The sequence below is a fragment of the Carettochelys insculpta genome, chromosome 32 (assembly GCF_033958435.1).
Source record: "Carettochelys insculpta isolate YL-2023 chromosome 32, ASM3395843v1, whole genome shotgun sequence".
Taxonomy (NCBI): Eukaryota; Metazoa; Chordata; order Testudines; family Carettochelyidae; genus Carettochelys; species Carettochelys insculpta.
In genome coordinates, this window is record NC_134168.1 from 4,305,598 (window position 1) to 4,321,499 (window position 15,902).

The window sequence follows — 15,902 nt, forward strand, 5'->3', positions numbered from 1 at the left end:
GGGTGTTTCTCCCCTTTGTCAGTCACCTGCATTAGCACCGCCCCCAGCCCCACGTCTGAGGCATCGGTGAACACCAGGAAGGGCTTGTTGAAGTCTGGATTTGCCAGCACTGGGGCCTTGACCAGAGCCTCCTTCAGCGCGCAGAGGGCCTCTTGGCACTGCTCTGTCCAGACCACCTTGTCAGGCTTTCCCTTCTTACACAGCTCCGTGAGGGGGGCTGCGATGGAGCTAAAGTGGGGCACAAACCTCCGGTAGTACCCCGCCATCCCAATGAAGGCCTGGACCTGCTTCTTAGTCTGGGGTGTGGGCCAATCTCTGACAGCCTCCACTTTAGCTGGCTCTGGCTTTAAGCAGCCGCTGCCCACCTTGTGGCCCAGGTAGGTCACCTCAGCCATTCCCACCTTGCACTTCCCTGCCTTGATAGTCAGCCCGGCCTTCTGGAGTCGGTCCAGCACCTGCTTGACCTGGGACACATGGTCCTCCCACGTCTGGCTGAAGATGCAAATGTCGTCCATGTAAGCCAGGGCAAAGCTCTCCATCCCTTTCAGTAGCTGGTCCACCAGACGCTGGAAGGTAGCGGGTGCCCCCTTGAGGCCAAAGGGCAGGACCAGGAACTCGTAGAGCCCCACAGGAGTGATGAAAGCCGACTTCAGCCGGGCATCTTGGTCTAATGGCACTTGCCAGTACCCCTTGGTGAGGTCTATGGTGGTGAGGTAACGGGCTCCCCCCAGCTTGTCTAAAAGGTCATCAGGCCTGGGCATGGGGTAGGCGTCCGATACAGTGATGGCGTTAAGCTTGCGATAGTCCACACAAAACCGAACAGACCCATCTTTTTTGGGACTAACACCACGGGCGAGGCCCAGGGGCTGGACGAGGGTTGGATCACCCCCAGAGCCAGCATGTCTTCAACCTCCCGCTCTATGTCCTGAGCCGTCCTCCCTGTGGCTCTGAATGGCACACACTTGATAGGGGCGTGGGTGCCTGTCTCTATTCGGTGGACAGCCAGGTCAGTGCGTCCGGGTCTGTCCGAGAACAGCTGTTGATGCGAATGCAGCACCTCCTTGATCTCCATCTGCTGGGCAGGGGTCAGCTGGTCTGAGAGGGGAATAGACTCCAGCAAGGAGCCGGCTCCAGTCCTTGTGAGTAAATCCACCAAGGGATCATCCCCCTGCCCCTCCCAGTGTCTGCACACGGCCAGCACCAAGTTCTCTATGTCCCAGTAAGGTTTCATCATGTTCACATGATAGACCCGGTGGCTGTGGGCCCGGTTCGACAGTTCCACCACATAATTCACCTCATTTAGCTGTTTGACAACCTTGAAGGGCCCATCCCAGGCCGCTTGCAGCTTGTTCCGCCGCACAGGTATAAGGACCATCACTTGATCCCCGGTGGCATCGGCTCGGGCCCTGGCGTTACGGTCATACCAGACCTTTTGCTTCCTTTGGGCCATGGAGAGGTTCTCCCTGGCCTGGCCCATGAGCTCGGTGAGTTTTTCCCGGAAGGTCAGTACATACTGTACCACTGACTCCCCTTCAGGAGAGGCCGTCCCCTCTCACTCTTCTCTGAGCAAGTCCAAGGGTCCCCGTACCCTCCTTCCGTACAGCAGCTCAAACGGGGAGAACCCCGTGGATTCCTGGGGCACCTCCCTGTATGCAAACAGCAGGTGGGGTAAGTACTTGTCCCAGTCATGGGGGTATTGATTCATGAAGGTTCTCAGCATCTGCTTCAGAGTCCCATTGAACCTCTCCACCAGCCCATTGGTCTGCGGGTGGTAGGCTGTGGCCCAGGTGTGCCGGACCCCACACTTGTCCCACAAGCTTTGCAGTAGGGCCGACATGAAGTTGGACCCCTGATCTGTGAGGACCTCCTTGGGGAACCCCACTCTGCTGAAAATGGACAGCAGTGCATCAGCCACGGTGTCAGCGTCGATAGAGGTCAAGGCCACTGCTTCTGGGTATCGCGTGGCAAAATCTACCACTACCAAAATATATTTCTTCCCCGAACGCGTTGCCTTGCTGAAGGGGCCCACTATGTCTATAGCCACTTTCTGGAAAGGCTCCTCTATGATGGGCAGTGGCCTCAAGGCAGCTTTCCCCTTGTCCCGGCTCTTCCCCACCCTCTGGCAGGGATCGCAGGACAGGCAATACAGACGGACAGCTGCAAAGATCCCTGGCCAGAAAAAGTTCTGTAACAACCTTCTCCTGGTGCGGTGGATCCCCTGGTGTCCTGCGAGCGGGACATCATGGGCTAGGTACAGCAGCCTGCGCCGGTACTTTTGCGGAACCACCAGTTGCCTCTGGACCTTCTATGGCTCCGCTTTGCGTTTGGGAGCCCATTCCCGGTACAGGAATCCCTTTTCCCACAGGAATCTCTCCCTGCAGCCCTCCCCCAGCTGTGGAGCTGGGCTGAGACTGGCCAGTTCCCTCAGCTTCTGCAAGGAGGGGTGTCTCTGCTGCTCTGCCGGGAACTCTTCGGCTGGGGCAGGAGCGGATGCTACTTCCCCATCCCTGCCTGGCTCCCAGACTACCGGCACGCCCCTCTCCTTGGGGCCTTCCCCGTTTGAGGCACACCCTCGCCGTGGGCACCTTGAAAGGGGTCCTGTCGATTCCTGTTACCGTCAGGTGGGAATTGGGCATCAGCCGGCCTGGTGCCACGTCAGCGCCTGTGTCCCCGAACCCCGTGGCCTCTCTCCCATCCACCTCGAGGGGTGCGAGACACTCGCTCCGCAGCGGTGGCTCTGCCCCGGCCCTGTAAACCGAGCCCTGCACCTCTGGGCCCCCCAAGGAGCTGGTCTCACCCCCAGCTGAGGACTCACCCCCAGCCCCTCTGGCCCCTGAGACTCCACCCCATGAGCCCCCTGTCTGTACTTTGGGGCACTGGGCTGATCTACGCCCCTTCCGCCCACAGCGACAACAGCCCAGGTTTCATTGCATCCCACCGGCCGGCTGCCCCATCCAGGCCGAGAGGTGAGGCGGCTGGGACCCTGCCCTCCGGGCTTCCCTGTCCCACCTGCCTGTGAGCTCAGCGCCCGCTTCCCCACGCCGTGGGGGGCCTCCGCCTTCCACTCGAGCCGCACCCTCAGGGCAGGCGGCACCAGCTCCACAGAACCATTTCGGGACCGTCCGCTTCACTGGCTCCTCTCGGGTCTGGGCCTCCCTCCCGAACACGCCCTGGCGGTAGTGTCGCACCAGGTCTCTTCCGACCTCTTCTGCCCCTCCCGCAGCTTCTTCCCGTCCGTCTCCGGGCTCGGCGCCGACTCACGCGGCGGGGCCTGGCTGACCCACTCGTAATCCCCAGGCTGCAGCCCCTCCAGTGGGGCGGGCACCGCCGCGGCCTCCTGCTCCAGCAAGGGGGTGAGGTGGCGGAGCCATTCGGCTGGGGGTACTCGTGCAATGCGCAGGCTCGCTCGGAGGAGGGGAGAAACCCACCCAGGACCTTACGCTGGGCCAGCACATGGGCCCTGGCTCCCACGCTGCAGCCGGGGCCTCTTCGTGTCTCAGCTCCGCCACGGCCTGCTGCCCCTTCTCCCGGTCCTCCACTTCCCCTAACCGCACCTGGCTCTCCAGCCGTCGCACCTCGGACCGACTCCTAGCGGCCGCTGGGCGCCGGACGTCCGGCGGAGTCCAGCCTGAGCGCCCCAAACGCTCCCACGGGGTGACTGGCTGCTCCCTGCTGGGACCGGAGTCGGCCCCCTGGACGTGTCATCCTCTTCCAGCCGGGCCTTGGTCGCCTTCCCCACGGACAGGACCCACTCCGTGCACAGCTCTGCCCTCAGGAGTGGGCTGTGATCCGACTCCCCGGATGATGCCCCAGTGCCCCCAGAAGCCCCCGAATCGCTTTGTTCTGCCTCCAGCACCCCTGGCCCTTGCAAGCCCCCTGCTTCTACCGCACCCAGGCACTCGCTGCTGGAAGCCATCCACGGGTGCAGGGCATCCCACCGCTCACACCAGCTGGGGTGGGGATCCAGGGGCCCCACCCCTGCTCCCCATGCGCAGGCAAGAGTGACTCACGCAGCAGGTGGAAGAGGAGGTTTATTCGGCGACAGAGGTGCAGCTTGGTACAGGCTTCTCAGCACAGCAACCCCGAATGTCCACGCGACCCCTGCTGGGGGGGAGCAGAGCTTCTCTCCAGCCTCCAAAACTCCCCCCCGCTAATTCGAGCCCAGCGGGGCTGCCCCTGCAGAGGTGTTCCCCCGCATCCCTCGCCGGCGCCTTCGGCCTGACCCACCCTGGGGAGCTCTGCGGCTCCCTCCCCCCGGCCCTCGGGGCAGCCTGGCCGTGCGTGGCAGCAGGGCTACGAACCACCCTGGCTGCCCCTCCCCACGCACAGCTCCCAGGGTCCCGCTCGGTGGATGCCGCAGTCTGGCCAGGCAGATTTCCCCCGACACCGCCCATGGGGTCCAGCGAGCTGGGCTGGGCCGGGCCCGGTGCTCCTGGGGAAATTGGGGGGCACATCACGGCGGGGTTGCCCTGGGCCGGAAGAACCCCACCCGGGAGGCCTGAGCAACACCCACTGTAGGCCAGGCCAACAGCGGAGGAGCCGATACGAGCGGGCAGGGTGGCTGTGCAGGGGTAAGAAGGGGGCCTGAGCCCCCAGGCCGAGCGGCACCAGACCCACCCGGCTGAAAGGCGAGCTACACGGGGTGCAGGAGGCAGGCCGGCCAGCCCCCGCCTGGCTCCTGGCCTGGAGCAGGGCAGTAACTTGTAGAGCCCAGCAGCTCGCTCATGACGCCGCCAGAGCCGGGCCGAGGATGCCAGAGAGGGGCTAAGCAAGCCCCATGGCACCGGGCGCTGGGGGTCCAGAGCGGCCTCGGAGGCGCCGATGGGATGGGGCTGCACCAGTACGTCACGTGGCCTGGAGTGACTGGGACGCCTGGGTTCCCCCGGCCGGGAGAGGAGCTGGGTGGGTAGGCAATACTCCTGGGTTCCCCGCGTGGGGGGACAGTGGGGGGTTCGCAGGACTCCTGGGTTCCCCGCCTGGGGGGGCAGTGGGGGGTTCGCAGGACTCCTGGGTTCCCAGCAGCGGGTTGTTTATCGGGCCGGTCAGGGGCAGCCGCGGCCCAGCTCCTGCAGCGCCCAGCGCTTGTTCTCCAGCCGCCCGCTCAGCCGGGCGTACTCCGCCACCAGCCCCTCGAACTCGGGGCCCAGGCTCTCGTAGGCCGCCAGCACCGTCTGAGCCTCCGCCAGCTCCTGCTCCTGCCGCTCCAGCGCGCCCTGCAGGCCGGCCCTGCGGAGACGGGCAGGTGAGCGCCGGGGCTGGGGGGCTGCTCCCCGCCCTGCCCCGCCCCGCCCCGCCCCATCCCCCCGGGCACCCCTACCTGATGGTGCGGTGCGCCTCCACCTTCTCCGGCGGGTAGGTGTCCAGCAGCACGCTCAGCTCCTCCAGCCTGCGGGGTACACGGAGCCTGAGCCGGGCCCCCAGCGCCCCACACCCTGCTCCTGCCCCGGGGCGGCGCGGCACGGCACAGACCGGCGCGGCACAGACCGGCACGGCGCGGCGCAGCACGGCTCGGCTCACCGGATCTTGAGGAACATGGCGTTGCACTTGACCTCCAAGTAGTGGGTGTTGAGGCGCTGGAGCTCGGCCTGCGCCCCGAGGCGGTGTTCCCGTGCCAGGCGCTGCAGCAGGCCCAGGCAGCGCAGGAGGGCCTGGGGGAGGGAGGGGGGAGAAGGGGCTCAGAGGGGTGGAGCCCGGCCAGCCCCGCCCCCCGGCCCCACACGTACCTGCGGGTAGGCGGCTCGCTGCCTCTCCAGCAGCCCCAGCAGCTCCAGGCGCCGGCTCCGGGCGGCCTCCAGGCGTCGCTGCTCCGCCGCCAGCCCCTCCGCCAGGCCCCACAGCATGGCGCAGCGCGCCACCTCCCCCGCGCCGTCTGGGGGAGCCGCGGTCAGAGCCGCCCCGTCCCTCTGCCCCCCGGCTCCCCTCCCCCGCGCCGTCTGGGGGAGCCGCGGTCAGAGCCGCCCCGTCCCTCTGCCTCCCGGCTCCCCTCCCCCGCGCCGTCTGGGGGAGCCGCGGTCAGAGCCACCCCGTCCCTCTGCCTCCCGGCTCCCCTCCCCCGCGCCGTCTGGGGGAGCCGCGGTCAGAGCCGCCCCGTCCCTCTGCCTCCCGGCTCCCCTCCTCCGCGCCCTCCCCTCCCCCGGCTCCCCTGCGCTGCCCCCCGTCCTTCTGCCCCTGGCTCCCCTCCCCCACGCCATCTGGGGGAGCCGCGGTCAGAGCCACCCCGTCCCTCTGCCTCCCGGCTCCCCTCCCCCACGCCGTCTGGGGGAGCCGCGGTCAGAGCCGCCCCATCCCTCTGCCTCCCGGCTCCCCTCCCCCGCGCCGTCTGGGGGAGCCGCGGTCAGAGCCACCCCGTCCCTCTGCCTCCCAGCTCCCCTACCCCACGCCGTCTGGGGGAGCCGCGGTCAGAGCCGCCCCGTCCCTCTGCCTCCCGGCTCCCCTCCTCCGCGCCCTCCCCTCCCCCGGCTCCCCTGCGCTGCCCCCCGTCCTTCTGCCCCTGGCTCCCCTCCCCCACGCCGTCTGGGGGAGCCGCGGTCAGAGCCGCCCCGTCCCTCTGCCCCCTGGCTCCCCTCCCCCGCGCCCTCCCCTCCCCCGGCTCCCCTGCGCTGCCCCCGTCCTTCTGCCCCCCAGCTCCCCTCCCCCACGCAGTCTGGGGGACCCGTGGTCAGAGCCGCCTCATCCCTCTGCCCCCCCCCCAGCTCCACCCCTCGCCCTCCCCTCCCCCGACTCCCCCATGCTGCCCCCATCTCTTTGCCCACCCCCAGCTCCACCCTCCATGCCTGGCTCATCCCTCTCTGCTCACTCCCTCCCCTGCAATGCCCCCCATCCCTCTGCCCACCCCCCGCTCACCGCTCTCTGGCCGGTAGTAGCTCAGCAGGGCCAGGCCCTTACGCCGCAGCCGCTGCTCCAGCTCCTGGGGGAGGCGCTGCCGCAGCCTGGCCAGATCCTGCACCGGGGAGGGGGAGGGGCTCAGTGCCTGGGGGGGAGGGGTGCCCCGCCCACCACGCTCAGCCCGGAGGGAGGGGCCCAGTTACCTGGCTGGGGGGAAACAGCTCCCGCAGGTCAGAGACCCCCAGGCCCAGCAGGGGGGGCCGGTCGCAGGCGGGGGCCTGGCCAGGCTCCAGCACTCGGCTCAGCTCCCCCAGCACCAGCCGCTGCTCCAGGCTCTCCAAGAACTGGGGGGAGGGAACTGGGGTTGGGGGGCAGCACCCGGTCCACCCCCCAGCTGTGCCCCCACCCTGGTGCCTCCCTAGGTGTGCCCCCACCCTGCCCCACACCCCGGTCCAGCCCCCCGGCTGTGCTCCCACCCTGACAGGCCCCTAGCTGTGCCCCACCCTGGTCCTGCCCCCCGGTTGTGTCCCCACTCTCCACCCACACCCCAGTCCTGCCCCCCAGCTCTCCCCCCACCCTGCCCCACACTCTGATCCTGCCCCCTGGCTGTGCCCCCACCCTGACCGCCCCCCCCCGGTTCTCCCCCCACACTGCCGCACAGCCCGACAGCCCCCCCCCGGTGTCCCCCTACCCACACACTCTGCCCCCAAACCCCAGCACCCCCCTCTGTCCCCCTGCTTCCAAGTCCTCAGGGACTCCCCCACCCTCTTAGCCTTCTCTCCCCACGTCCCAGCTGTCTCCGCGCCCCGACTCACCTCCCTGTCCTGCGAGGCCGGGCTGGGCCCCTGCTCCCTCAGAGCCTCCTGCAGGAGCCGGTGCAGGGCCTCCCAGCGCAGCCAGGCCGCCCGCCGCAGCTGCAGCTCCTTCCGCGCCTGTGGGGGGTGAGCGCCGGGGGGGGGGGGGTTAGTGGGGGAGGTGGGGCAGCAGCTGCCCCCCCCCCCCACACCCACGTACCTGCTCCAGCTCGCGGGCCAGGGGGGTGCTCAGCCCGCAGGGCTCCAGCTGGGGGCTCAGGCTCCGCAACAGGTGGGCCAAGCCAGGGTGGGCGCTGGCCTCCTCCTCCGTCAGGGGGCATTGGGGTGGGTGAGTACAGCCGGCTGGGGGGGCAGGGAGGGATCACCAAGGGCACCGGGGCACCCCCTGGCCCCTCCCCCTCCCCCGGGGGCCAGCAGCTCCCCTCCCCCGGCCCCTTCCCCTCCCCCTCCCCCAGGGGCCAGCAGCTCCCCTCCCCCGGCCCCTCCCCCTCCCCCGGGGCCAGCAGCTCCCCTCCCCCCGGCCCCTCCCCCTCCCCCGGGGCCAACAGTTCCCCTCCCCCCGGCCCCTCCCCCTCCCCCGGGGCCAGCAGCTCCCCTCCCCCCGGCCCCTACCCCTCCCCCGGGGCCAGCAGCTCCCCTCCCCCGGCCCCTCCCCTTCCCCCGGGGGCCAGCAGCTCCCCTCCCCCGGCCCCTCCCCTTCCCCCGGGGGCCAGCAGCTCCCCTCCCCCCGGCCCCTCCTCCTCCCCCAGGGGCCAGCAGCTCCCCTCCCCGGGCCCCTCCCCCTCCCCCGGGGGCCAGCAGCTCCCCTCCCCCCGGCCCCTCCCCTTCCCCGGGGGCCAGCAGCTCCCCTCCCCCCGGCCCCTCCTCCTCCCCCAGGGGCCAGCAGCTCCCCTCCCCCCGGCCCCTCCCCTCCCCCGGGGACCAGCAGCTCCCCTCCCCCGGCCCCTCCCCCTCACACAGGGGCCAGCAGCTCCCCTCCCCGGGCCCCTCCCCTTCCCCGGGGGCCAGCAGCTCCCCTCCCCCGGCCCCTTCCCCTCCCCCGGGGGCCAGCAGCTCCCCTCCCCGGGCCCCTCCCCTTCCCCGGGGGCCAGCAGCTCCCCTCCCCCCGGCCCCTCCTCCTCCCCCAGGGGCCAGCAGCTCCCCTCCCCTTCCCCGGGGGCCAGCAGCTCCCCTCCCCCCGGCCCCTCCCCTCCCCCGGGGGCCAGCAGCTCCCCTCCCCGGGCCCCTCCCCCTCACCCAGGAGCCAGCAGCTCCCCTCCCCCCGGCCCCTCCCCCTCACCCAGGGGCCAGCAGCTCCCCTCCCCGGGCCCCTCCCCTTCCCCGGGGGCCAGCAGCTCCCCTCCCCGGGCCCCTCCCCCTCACCCAGGGGCCAGCAGCTCCCCTCCCCCGGCCCCTCCCCCTCACCCAGGGGCCAGCAGCTCCCCTCCCCCGGCCCCTCCCCCTCACCCAGGGGCCAGCAGCTCCCCTCCCCCCGGCCCCTCCCCCTCACCCAGGGGCCAGCAGCTCCCCTCCCCGGGCCCCTCCCCTTCCCCGGGGGCCAGCAGCTCCCCTCCCCCGGCCCCTCCCCCTCACACAGGGGCCAGCAGCTCCCCTCCCCCGGCCCCTCCCCCTCACCCAGGGCCAGCAGCTCCCCAGCCCGTGTTGCCCCCGCGGCCATGGCGCTGGAGGGGGGAGGGGCGGCGGCGGAACAGGCGCGCGGAGACCCCCTGGCCAGAGCCGTTTCCCGCCTCGGCGCGCGGCGGGTTCCGGGGGCGGGGCCGCGCGTCAGCAGCCAATGGGAGCGCGAGGGCGGAGCTGAGCGGGGACGAGCCGGGAAGGGCAGGGCGGCGAAGGGAGCAGAAGGGGAGGGGCTAGGGGAGGGGAGGGGCTGTGAGGGAGAGGAAGGGGAGGGGCTGAGGGAGGGGAGGGGCTGTGAGGGAGCAGAAGGGGAGGGGCTGAGGGAGGGAAGGGGAGGGGCTGAGAGGGAGCAGAAGGGAAGGGGCTGAGGGAGGGGAGGGGCTGTGAGAGTAGGAGGGGAGGGGCTGAGGGAGGGGAGGGGCTGTGAGGGAGCGGAGGGGCTGTGAGGGAGCAGAAGGGGAGGGGCTGAGGGGGGAGGGGCTGTGAGGGAGCAGAAGGGGAGGGGCTGAGGGAGGGGAAGGGTTGTAAGGGGGGGGGGCAGCCAGGAGTGGGGTCGAGGGTCTGCTCCAGCCCCCCCCACCCTTCAGGGCACTTCCTGACTTGCGCCCCCACCAACCTTTCACCCTGGCCCCTCCCACTGGCACTGCCAGGGCAGCCATGTTACCCTCACCCCAGCCCACCCCGCCCCTCACATGGGTCTGACAGGCGGGGGGGGGGCTCTAATGTATGCACATGTCTGATTTGCATATGGTAATGTGGCCCAAGCAGGCTGTTCTGACAGCAGGGAAGGGGTCGGGACAGGCCCACCCCCAGGGGTCCGATCCTGGGCTGGTGCCGCCCCCCACCCGCCCATGGGGAACCCCGGCATCCTGGCCACCCCCTGCCCCGCCCCTGCTGCAGCCGGGGGGATCCCCAGCGCCCTGGGGCAGCGCCGCCAAAGGAGACACGGAGGCAGTTCTGCGTGACACAGGGCTCGTATTCAGGGGCTCCCCCTTGTCACTGTGTCCCTTCCTCAGCCTCCTGCCCCCCACGGCTTGGGGGCCCCTCCCCTCCCCAGTCATTGGTCCTCCTCCACCAGCAGGTCAGGGGCAGCCCAGCCCGTCCCTTTTCCCCACAGCAGCCGTCCTGGAGGCGGGGCGGCCATCTTGGTCCCCCTCTTTTGTCCCCCCTTCCCCCGACTTCTGGTCCACCTCCGCCTAGATTTGGTGAAGGGCTGGGTGGGAGAGGGCCATTCCACACCCCCAGTCTGCAGCGGCCATCTTGGGCCCGGGGGCGGCCATCTTGGCTGCGCGGCGGCCATGTGTCTCGGCCTCGACGCCTCCTTTCCTGTCCCGGTGGGCCCACGGAGCGTGGCACCGCCTCGGTTCCCTCCGGCGGCGGCGGGGGCGGCGGCGGCCATCTCGGGGGGCGGGGCTCAGGCCCCGGCTCACTCATCTTTCTCCAGCTTGATGTCTGCGCAGGGCCGGGGGTCGGGGCGCTCCCGGAAGCGGGGCTCGTAGAGGTGGGGGGGCAGGAGCTGGGCCTCGGCGGAGGGCAGCCGCTCGGAGGGCGGCCCGTAGACCCGGTTGGCCTTGGCGCCGTGCTTGGCGTTGATGTCCAGGCGGTAGCAGAGCTGGGTGAGGGGGGCGGCGCGGAAGCGGGGGGGCCGCGCCACCCACACCCCCGGCTCGCTCAGGCTGTCCTCCTCGTCCGACATGAGCTCCTCCGTCACGCCGCGCCACAGGCCCTGCTCCTCGGGGCCCAGCAGCCGCACCACGCTGGCCCGGTTGGCGAAGAGCTGCGGGGGCGGGACAGGGGCGGGTCAGTGCCTCTGCCTGACCCCGCCCATCCCTGCACCGCCCCACCTCCCACCCCCACGCCCCCACCCACCCCACAGCCCCGCCCCCCCATCCCTGTCCCCTGCCACATGGCACCGCCCTGCCCATCCCTGTCCCCGCCCCTGCACCGCCCCACATGCCACACTCCCCACCCCCACTCATCCCACGGCCCCGCCCCTGCCACATGGCCCCACCCCCGCCCATCCCTGTCCCCGCCCCACCTGCCACACCCCCTGTCCCCACCCATCCCTGGCCCCGGCCCTGACCCCTGCCACACGGCCCCCCCCGCCCGGATCCCACTGCTCCACCTCCTGCCCCAAGGCCCTGCCCTCTGCACTGCCCCACTTGCCACACTCCCCCGTCCCGGCTGGGAGGGGCCCAAGGCCCACCCTTACACCCATCCCCCACCCTAATGCCCTTCTCCCTCTCCCTCTTCCCTGCCCCTGTGGCCCCTACCCGGTAGCGCCGGCTCCGCAGTTTCTTCTCCTCCTTCTCCTTCAGCCCCTTGAAGGGGTTGAGGGAGTTGCGGTACTCCCGTCGCTTGGTCAGGAAGTACGCCACGCAGGCACCTGGCACGACAGCGCTCGGTTGGGGGCAGCCTGGGGCAGCCCTGGGGCACAGGGGGGCAGGGCGCGAACGCTCACCTTTCAGCTCCTTGTCGGTGTAGCTGTTCTGGCTCGTCACCAGCTCGTGCCTCAGTTTCTCCAGCAGGAATTTCACCACCCCGATGTTCCAGGCTGACTTGATGCTGCCGAGGGGCAGACGAGGAGCATGGCGAGCGACAGGCCAGACCCCCACGGTCCCTGTCGCTGGCCCCTGGGCGGCTGCCCGGCTGGTACGTGAGTGCCCACAGCTGAGCGCATGCAACACAATGTACCCCCCCAGCACTGCCGGGAAGGCCTGCTGGACGGAGCGGGTGGGGGCGGGGCGCGCCAGGACTCCTGGGTTCTCCCCTGGCTCCAGGGGGGCGGGGCCCAGTGGTCGGAGCGGGTGGGGGAGGGGCGCGCCAGGACTCCTGGGTTCTCCCCTGGCTCCAGGGGGGCGGGGCCCAGTGGTCGGAGTGGGTGGGGGAGGGGCGCGCCAGGACTCCTGGGTTCCTCGCGAGGTGGGACTCACCTCTCAGAGCCATTGAAGCGCCTCTCGTTGCTGACGTGGTTGTGGATGTTGTGGACAAGTTTCTGGGGGGCAAACCGTGAGTCACTGGGTGAGGGGGGCAGGTCCCCCCTTCCCCCCACAGCCCAGGCATCCCCACTCACCGACAGCACCAGGTCCCTCTTGCGCCGGGTGTTCTTGGGCCCGCTGCCCCGGCTGCGGCAGGGGGCGCTGGCGAACCCCAGCGAGAACCGGGGCTCCCCTGGGCTGCTGTCCTCTGGAGCCGGACAGGGGGGCAGCTCCTCGGAACCCGAGGCAGAGGGGGAAGCGGAGGGGGTGGTGGGGAAGGCCGGGGCTGCTCCTCGCTCCAGGGGGTCCTCTGGGGTGGGCAGCTCCGTCAAGGCCTGGGGGGAGAGACAGGTCAGACCTGGGGGTGCCCCTCACTCCTGACCCACAGGCCCCCATGGGACCCCACCAGCTCCAGCAATCAGAGCGGGGCTGGTGCCACTCCCGCATCCCATCGGAACAGGGCCGGGAACCGCTCCCGCATCCCATCGGAGCGGGACCGGTATCACTCCCACACCCCGGTGCCACTCCCGCATCCCATCGGAGCAGGACCGGGAACCACTCCTGCATCCCATCGGAGCGGGACCGGTATCACTCCCGCCATCCCATCGGAGCGGGACCGGGAACCACTCCCGCCATCCCATCGTAGTGGGGCCGGAACCACTCCCACATCCCATCGTAGTGGGGCCGGAACCACTCCCACATCCCATCGTAGAGGGGCCGGAACCACTCCCACATCCCATCGTAGTGGGGCCGGTACCACTCCCACATCCCATCGTAGTGGGGCCGGAACCACTCCCACATCCCATCGTAGTGGGGCCGGAACCACTCCCACATCCCATCATAGTGGGGCCGGAACCACTCCCACATCCCATCGTAGTGGGGCCGGAACCACTCCCACATCCCATCGTAGAGGGGCCGGAACCACTCCCACATCCCATCGTAGTGGGGCCGGTACCACGCCCACATCCCATCGTAGAGGGGCCGGAACCACTCCCACATCCCATCGTAGAGGGGCCGGAACCACTCCCGCATCACATCGGAGCGGGGCCGGTATCACTCCCGCCATCCCATCGGAGCGGGACCGGGAACCACTCCCACATCCCATCGTAGTGGGGCCGGTACCACTCCCACATCCCATCGTAGAGGGGCCGGAACCACTCCCGCATCACATCGGAGCGGGGCCGGAACCACTCCCACAATGCATTGCCGCCAGGCGGCTCTAGGCAGGAGCTGTCCCCCCAAGGGAGGGGGGAGTCCTGGGGCTCACGCACCCCGGCCATTCCCGCGTCGCCGGGCTGCGGGGGGGAGAGACACAGGCGTCCGGGCGGCTCCGCTGCCGCTGCTGCCCCCAGCTGCCTCAGCTCCTCGATCACTACTTGGACGCCGCTGCCCAAGCCTTCCTCCTCGTCGTCCTCCTCCTCCTCCTCGGGCGCCAGCGGGGCAGGGCTGGCCTTGGCGGTGGGGGGCGCCCCCCGGCGCAGCGCCCCCACCTCCTCCTCCAGCCGCTGCAGGGCCTGGTGGTTGGTGCGGGCCAGGACCAGGGCAGCCTCAGCCAGCCCCACGGCCTTGTCCAGGCGCTGGTAGATGAGGTGGAGCAGCTGCTCAGAGCTCTGCACCGCCAGCCCCTGGCCGGAGACACTGATGGGGGCGCAGGAGGGTGGGGGGGCGCCAGTCCCCCCCTCCGCCCCCGGCTCCCGCTTGCAGGCGCAGCAGCTGCACTTGGGCTGGGGGGCGCTGGGGGGCGAGAAGAGGATGGTGGCGCTGAAGGCCATGGTGGGGTCGTGGGGGGCTGGGGCGGCAGGGTTAAGGAAAACACTGCCGGGGGGCAGGGGGGCAGGGGTGTCATTCCTGGGGGGCACAGCTCACGGCCAGGGCTCTCGCACCCCGGGGACGGGCTGGCCCTCTGGGGGGGGCAGGGGGTGGGGGTTGTAGGGGGCAGGGGTGTAATTCCTGGGGGCACAGCTCACGGCCAGGGCTCTCGCACCCCGGGGACAGGCTGGCCCTGTTGGGGGGGAGGGATGGGGAGGGCTAGAGGCAGGGGGTGGGGGTTGTAGGGGGCAGGGGTGTCATTCCTGGGGGGCACAGCTCATGGGCAGGGCCCATGGGGGTTGGGGAGGGAGTTAGCATGAGGGGGCGGGACTGAGGGGCAGGGGGCGGGGCTTGCGGGGATGGGGCGGGGCTCGTGTACCAAGGGTGGGGGAGGGGCTACTGAGAAGGGGCAGGAGGCGGGGCTTGTGGGCGTAAGGGGCTCTGGTGTGCCTAGGGTGGGGGCGGGTCTTCCGGGGGCGGGGCTAGTGTACCTCGGCTGGGGGAGGGGCTAGTGAAAAGAGGCGGTGGGGACGGTGTACCCCGTGTGCCCAGGCGTGCTTGGGTGCAGGGGGCGGGGCCGGCGTGACACAGGGCAGGGGGCGGGGCCGGCCCGCCCAGCGGCCGTTGGTTGTTTACTTGGTGGGGGCCCAACGGTTTCGAATTCCGCCCGGGCCAACGTTCCACTCGGCGTGTGCAGCGCGCGCAGGAGGGGCGGGTACGGGGCGGGGGGAGAAGCCAGCGCGCTCCGCGGCCGTGTACAAAACGCCACGCCCCCTCGCCGCCAGCCCTCTCATTGGCTCGCGCGGGAGAAGCCGGAAGGAGCCGATTGGCTGAGGGCCGCTGTCGCTGGGCGGGCGCCGGAGGCGGGGGGAAGGGAGCGGAGGCCGCAGGGGACCTGCGGGGGGGACTCTGAATTCGGGCCCTTTTCATGGCCACGCCGGAGCCGTCCCCCACCGCAGGGCAGCGACCCCCCGTCCCCCACCGCCTGTCGCGCCACGGCAGCCTCTGCCGGGGGCCCCGCCTACGTCACGTCACGTCAGCCCCCGGGGCCATGGCAACCCCTGCCTACGTCACGTCAGCCCCCCCTCCTGCGTCACGTCAGCCCCCCCGGGGCCATGGCAACCCCTGCCTACGTCACGTCAGCCCCCCCTCCTGCGTCACCTCAGCCCCCCCCGGGGTCATGGCAACCCCCCACCTACTATATGCCAACCTCCCACAGGGTCACACCAACCCCTGCCTACGTCACACCAAGCCCCCACGTCACACCACCCTCTGCCTACGTCATGTCAGCACCCCACCTACATCACACCAACCCCCCCCAGCACACCAACCCCACTGGGGTCACACCAGCCCCCCGCTTGTCAGTCACCCCCACCCCCCCAGGGTCACCCCCACCCCTGCCAACCCCCAGCCGCCCCCTGGCCCGGTGCCCCAGGGTGGGGGTCAGCCAGGCCCCGCTCCCCGCCCAGGAAAGGATACAGGAAGGTCGCAGGCGGCTCTTTGTATTCGTGTGTGTGCACAAGGGGGAGGCGGGGACGTGGGCCGCAGGCTGCCCCCCCGCCCGCTCTGATTGGCCAGGGCGCTGCACACGGCCGCCCAGCCCCCGCTGCACACGTGCCTCCGCCCCCCCCCCCTGCACACGGCACGCACATCCGGCTGCACACGCCTCGCACGCTCCGTCCCTGGGGCCCTGCAAGGGGTACTCCGAGCCCGGCTGCTCCCGCCCACTCCTGTGTACCTCCCCCGTGCACACAGCATGTACCGCCCAGCACACGCCTCGCACGCTCCTTCGCCGGGGCCCTGCAAGGGGTACTCCGCGCCTGGGCTGCTCCCACCCACCCCATGTACCTCCCCCGTG

At 70.7% G+C, this 15,902-nt stretch overlaps 2 protein-coding genes across 3 annotated transcripts; both read right to left on the reverse strand.

Annotated features, from left to right (window-relative positions):
• Positions 1-4,019: 4,019 nt before the first annotated feature.
• HAUS4 (HAUS augmin like complex subunit 4) lies at positions 4,020-9,408 on the reverse strand. The gene is made up of 9 exons (XM_074982390.1): positions 9,255-9,408; positions 7,840-7,982; positions 7,641-7,757; positions 7,029-7,169; positions 6,844-6,940; positions 5,724-5,869; positions 5,518-5,648; positions 5,318-5,386; positions 4,020-5,226 (listed from the first exon to the last, which is right to left on the reverse strand). The coding sequence occupies exons 1-9, from the start codon at positions 9,295-9,297 to the stop codon at positions 5,043-5,045; spliced, it is 1,071 nt and encodes a 356-aa protein (XP_074838491.1). The 5' UTR covers positions 9,298-9,408; the 3' UTR covers positions 4,020-5,042.
• An 820-nt stretch (positions 9,409-10,228) lies between these two features.
• C32H14orf93 (chromosome 32 C14orf93 homolog) lies at positions 10,229-15,636 on the reverse strand. Of its 2 annotated transcripts, XM_074982426.1 has the most exons (7): positions 15,524-15,636; positions 13,507-14,024; positions 12,331-12,570; positions 12,191-12,252; positions 11,719-11,822; positions 11,531-11,643; positions 10,229-11,034 (listed from the first exon to the last, which is right to left on the reverse strand). In XM_074982426.1, the coding sequence occupies exons 2-7, from the start codon at positions 14,005-14,007 to the stop codon at positions 10,684-10,686; spliced, it is 1,371 nt and encodes a 456-aa protein (XP_074838527.1). In that variant the 5' UTR covers positions 14,008-14,024; positions 15,524-15,636; the 3' UTR covers positions 10,229-10,683. The 2 variants fall into 2 exon arrangements, with proteins under 2 accessions (XP_074838527.1, XP_074838528.1); XM_074982427.1 differs by lacking the exon at positions 11,531-11,643.
• Between the last annotated feature and the right edge of the window lie 266 nt (positions 15,637-15,902).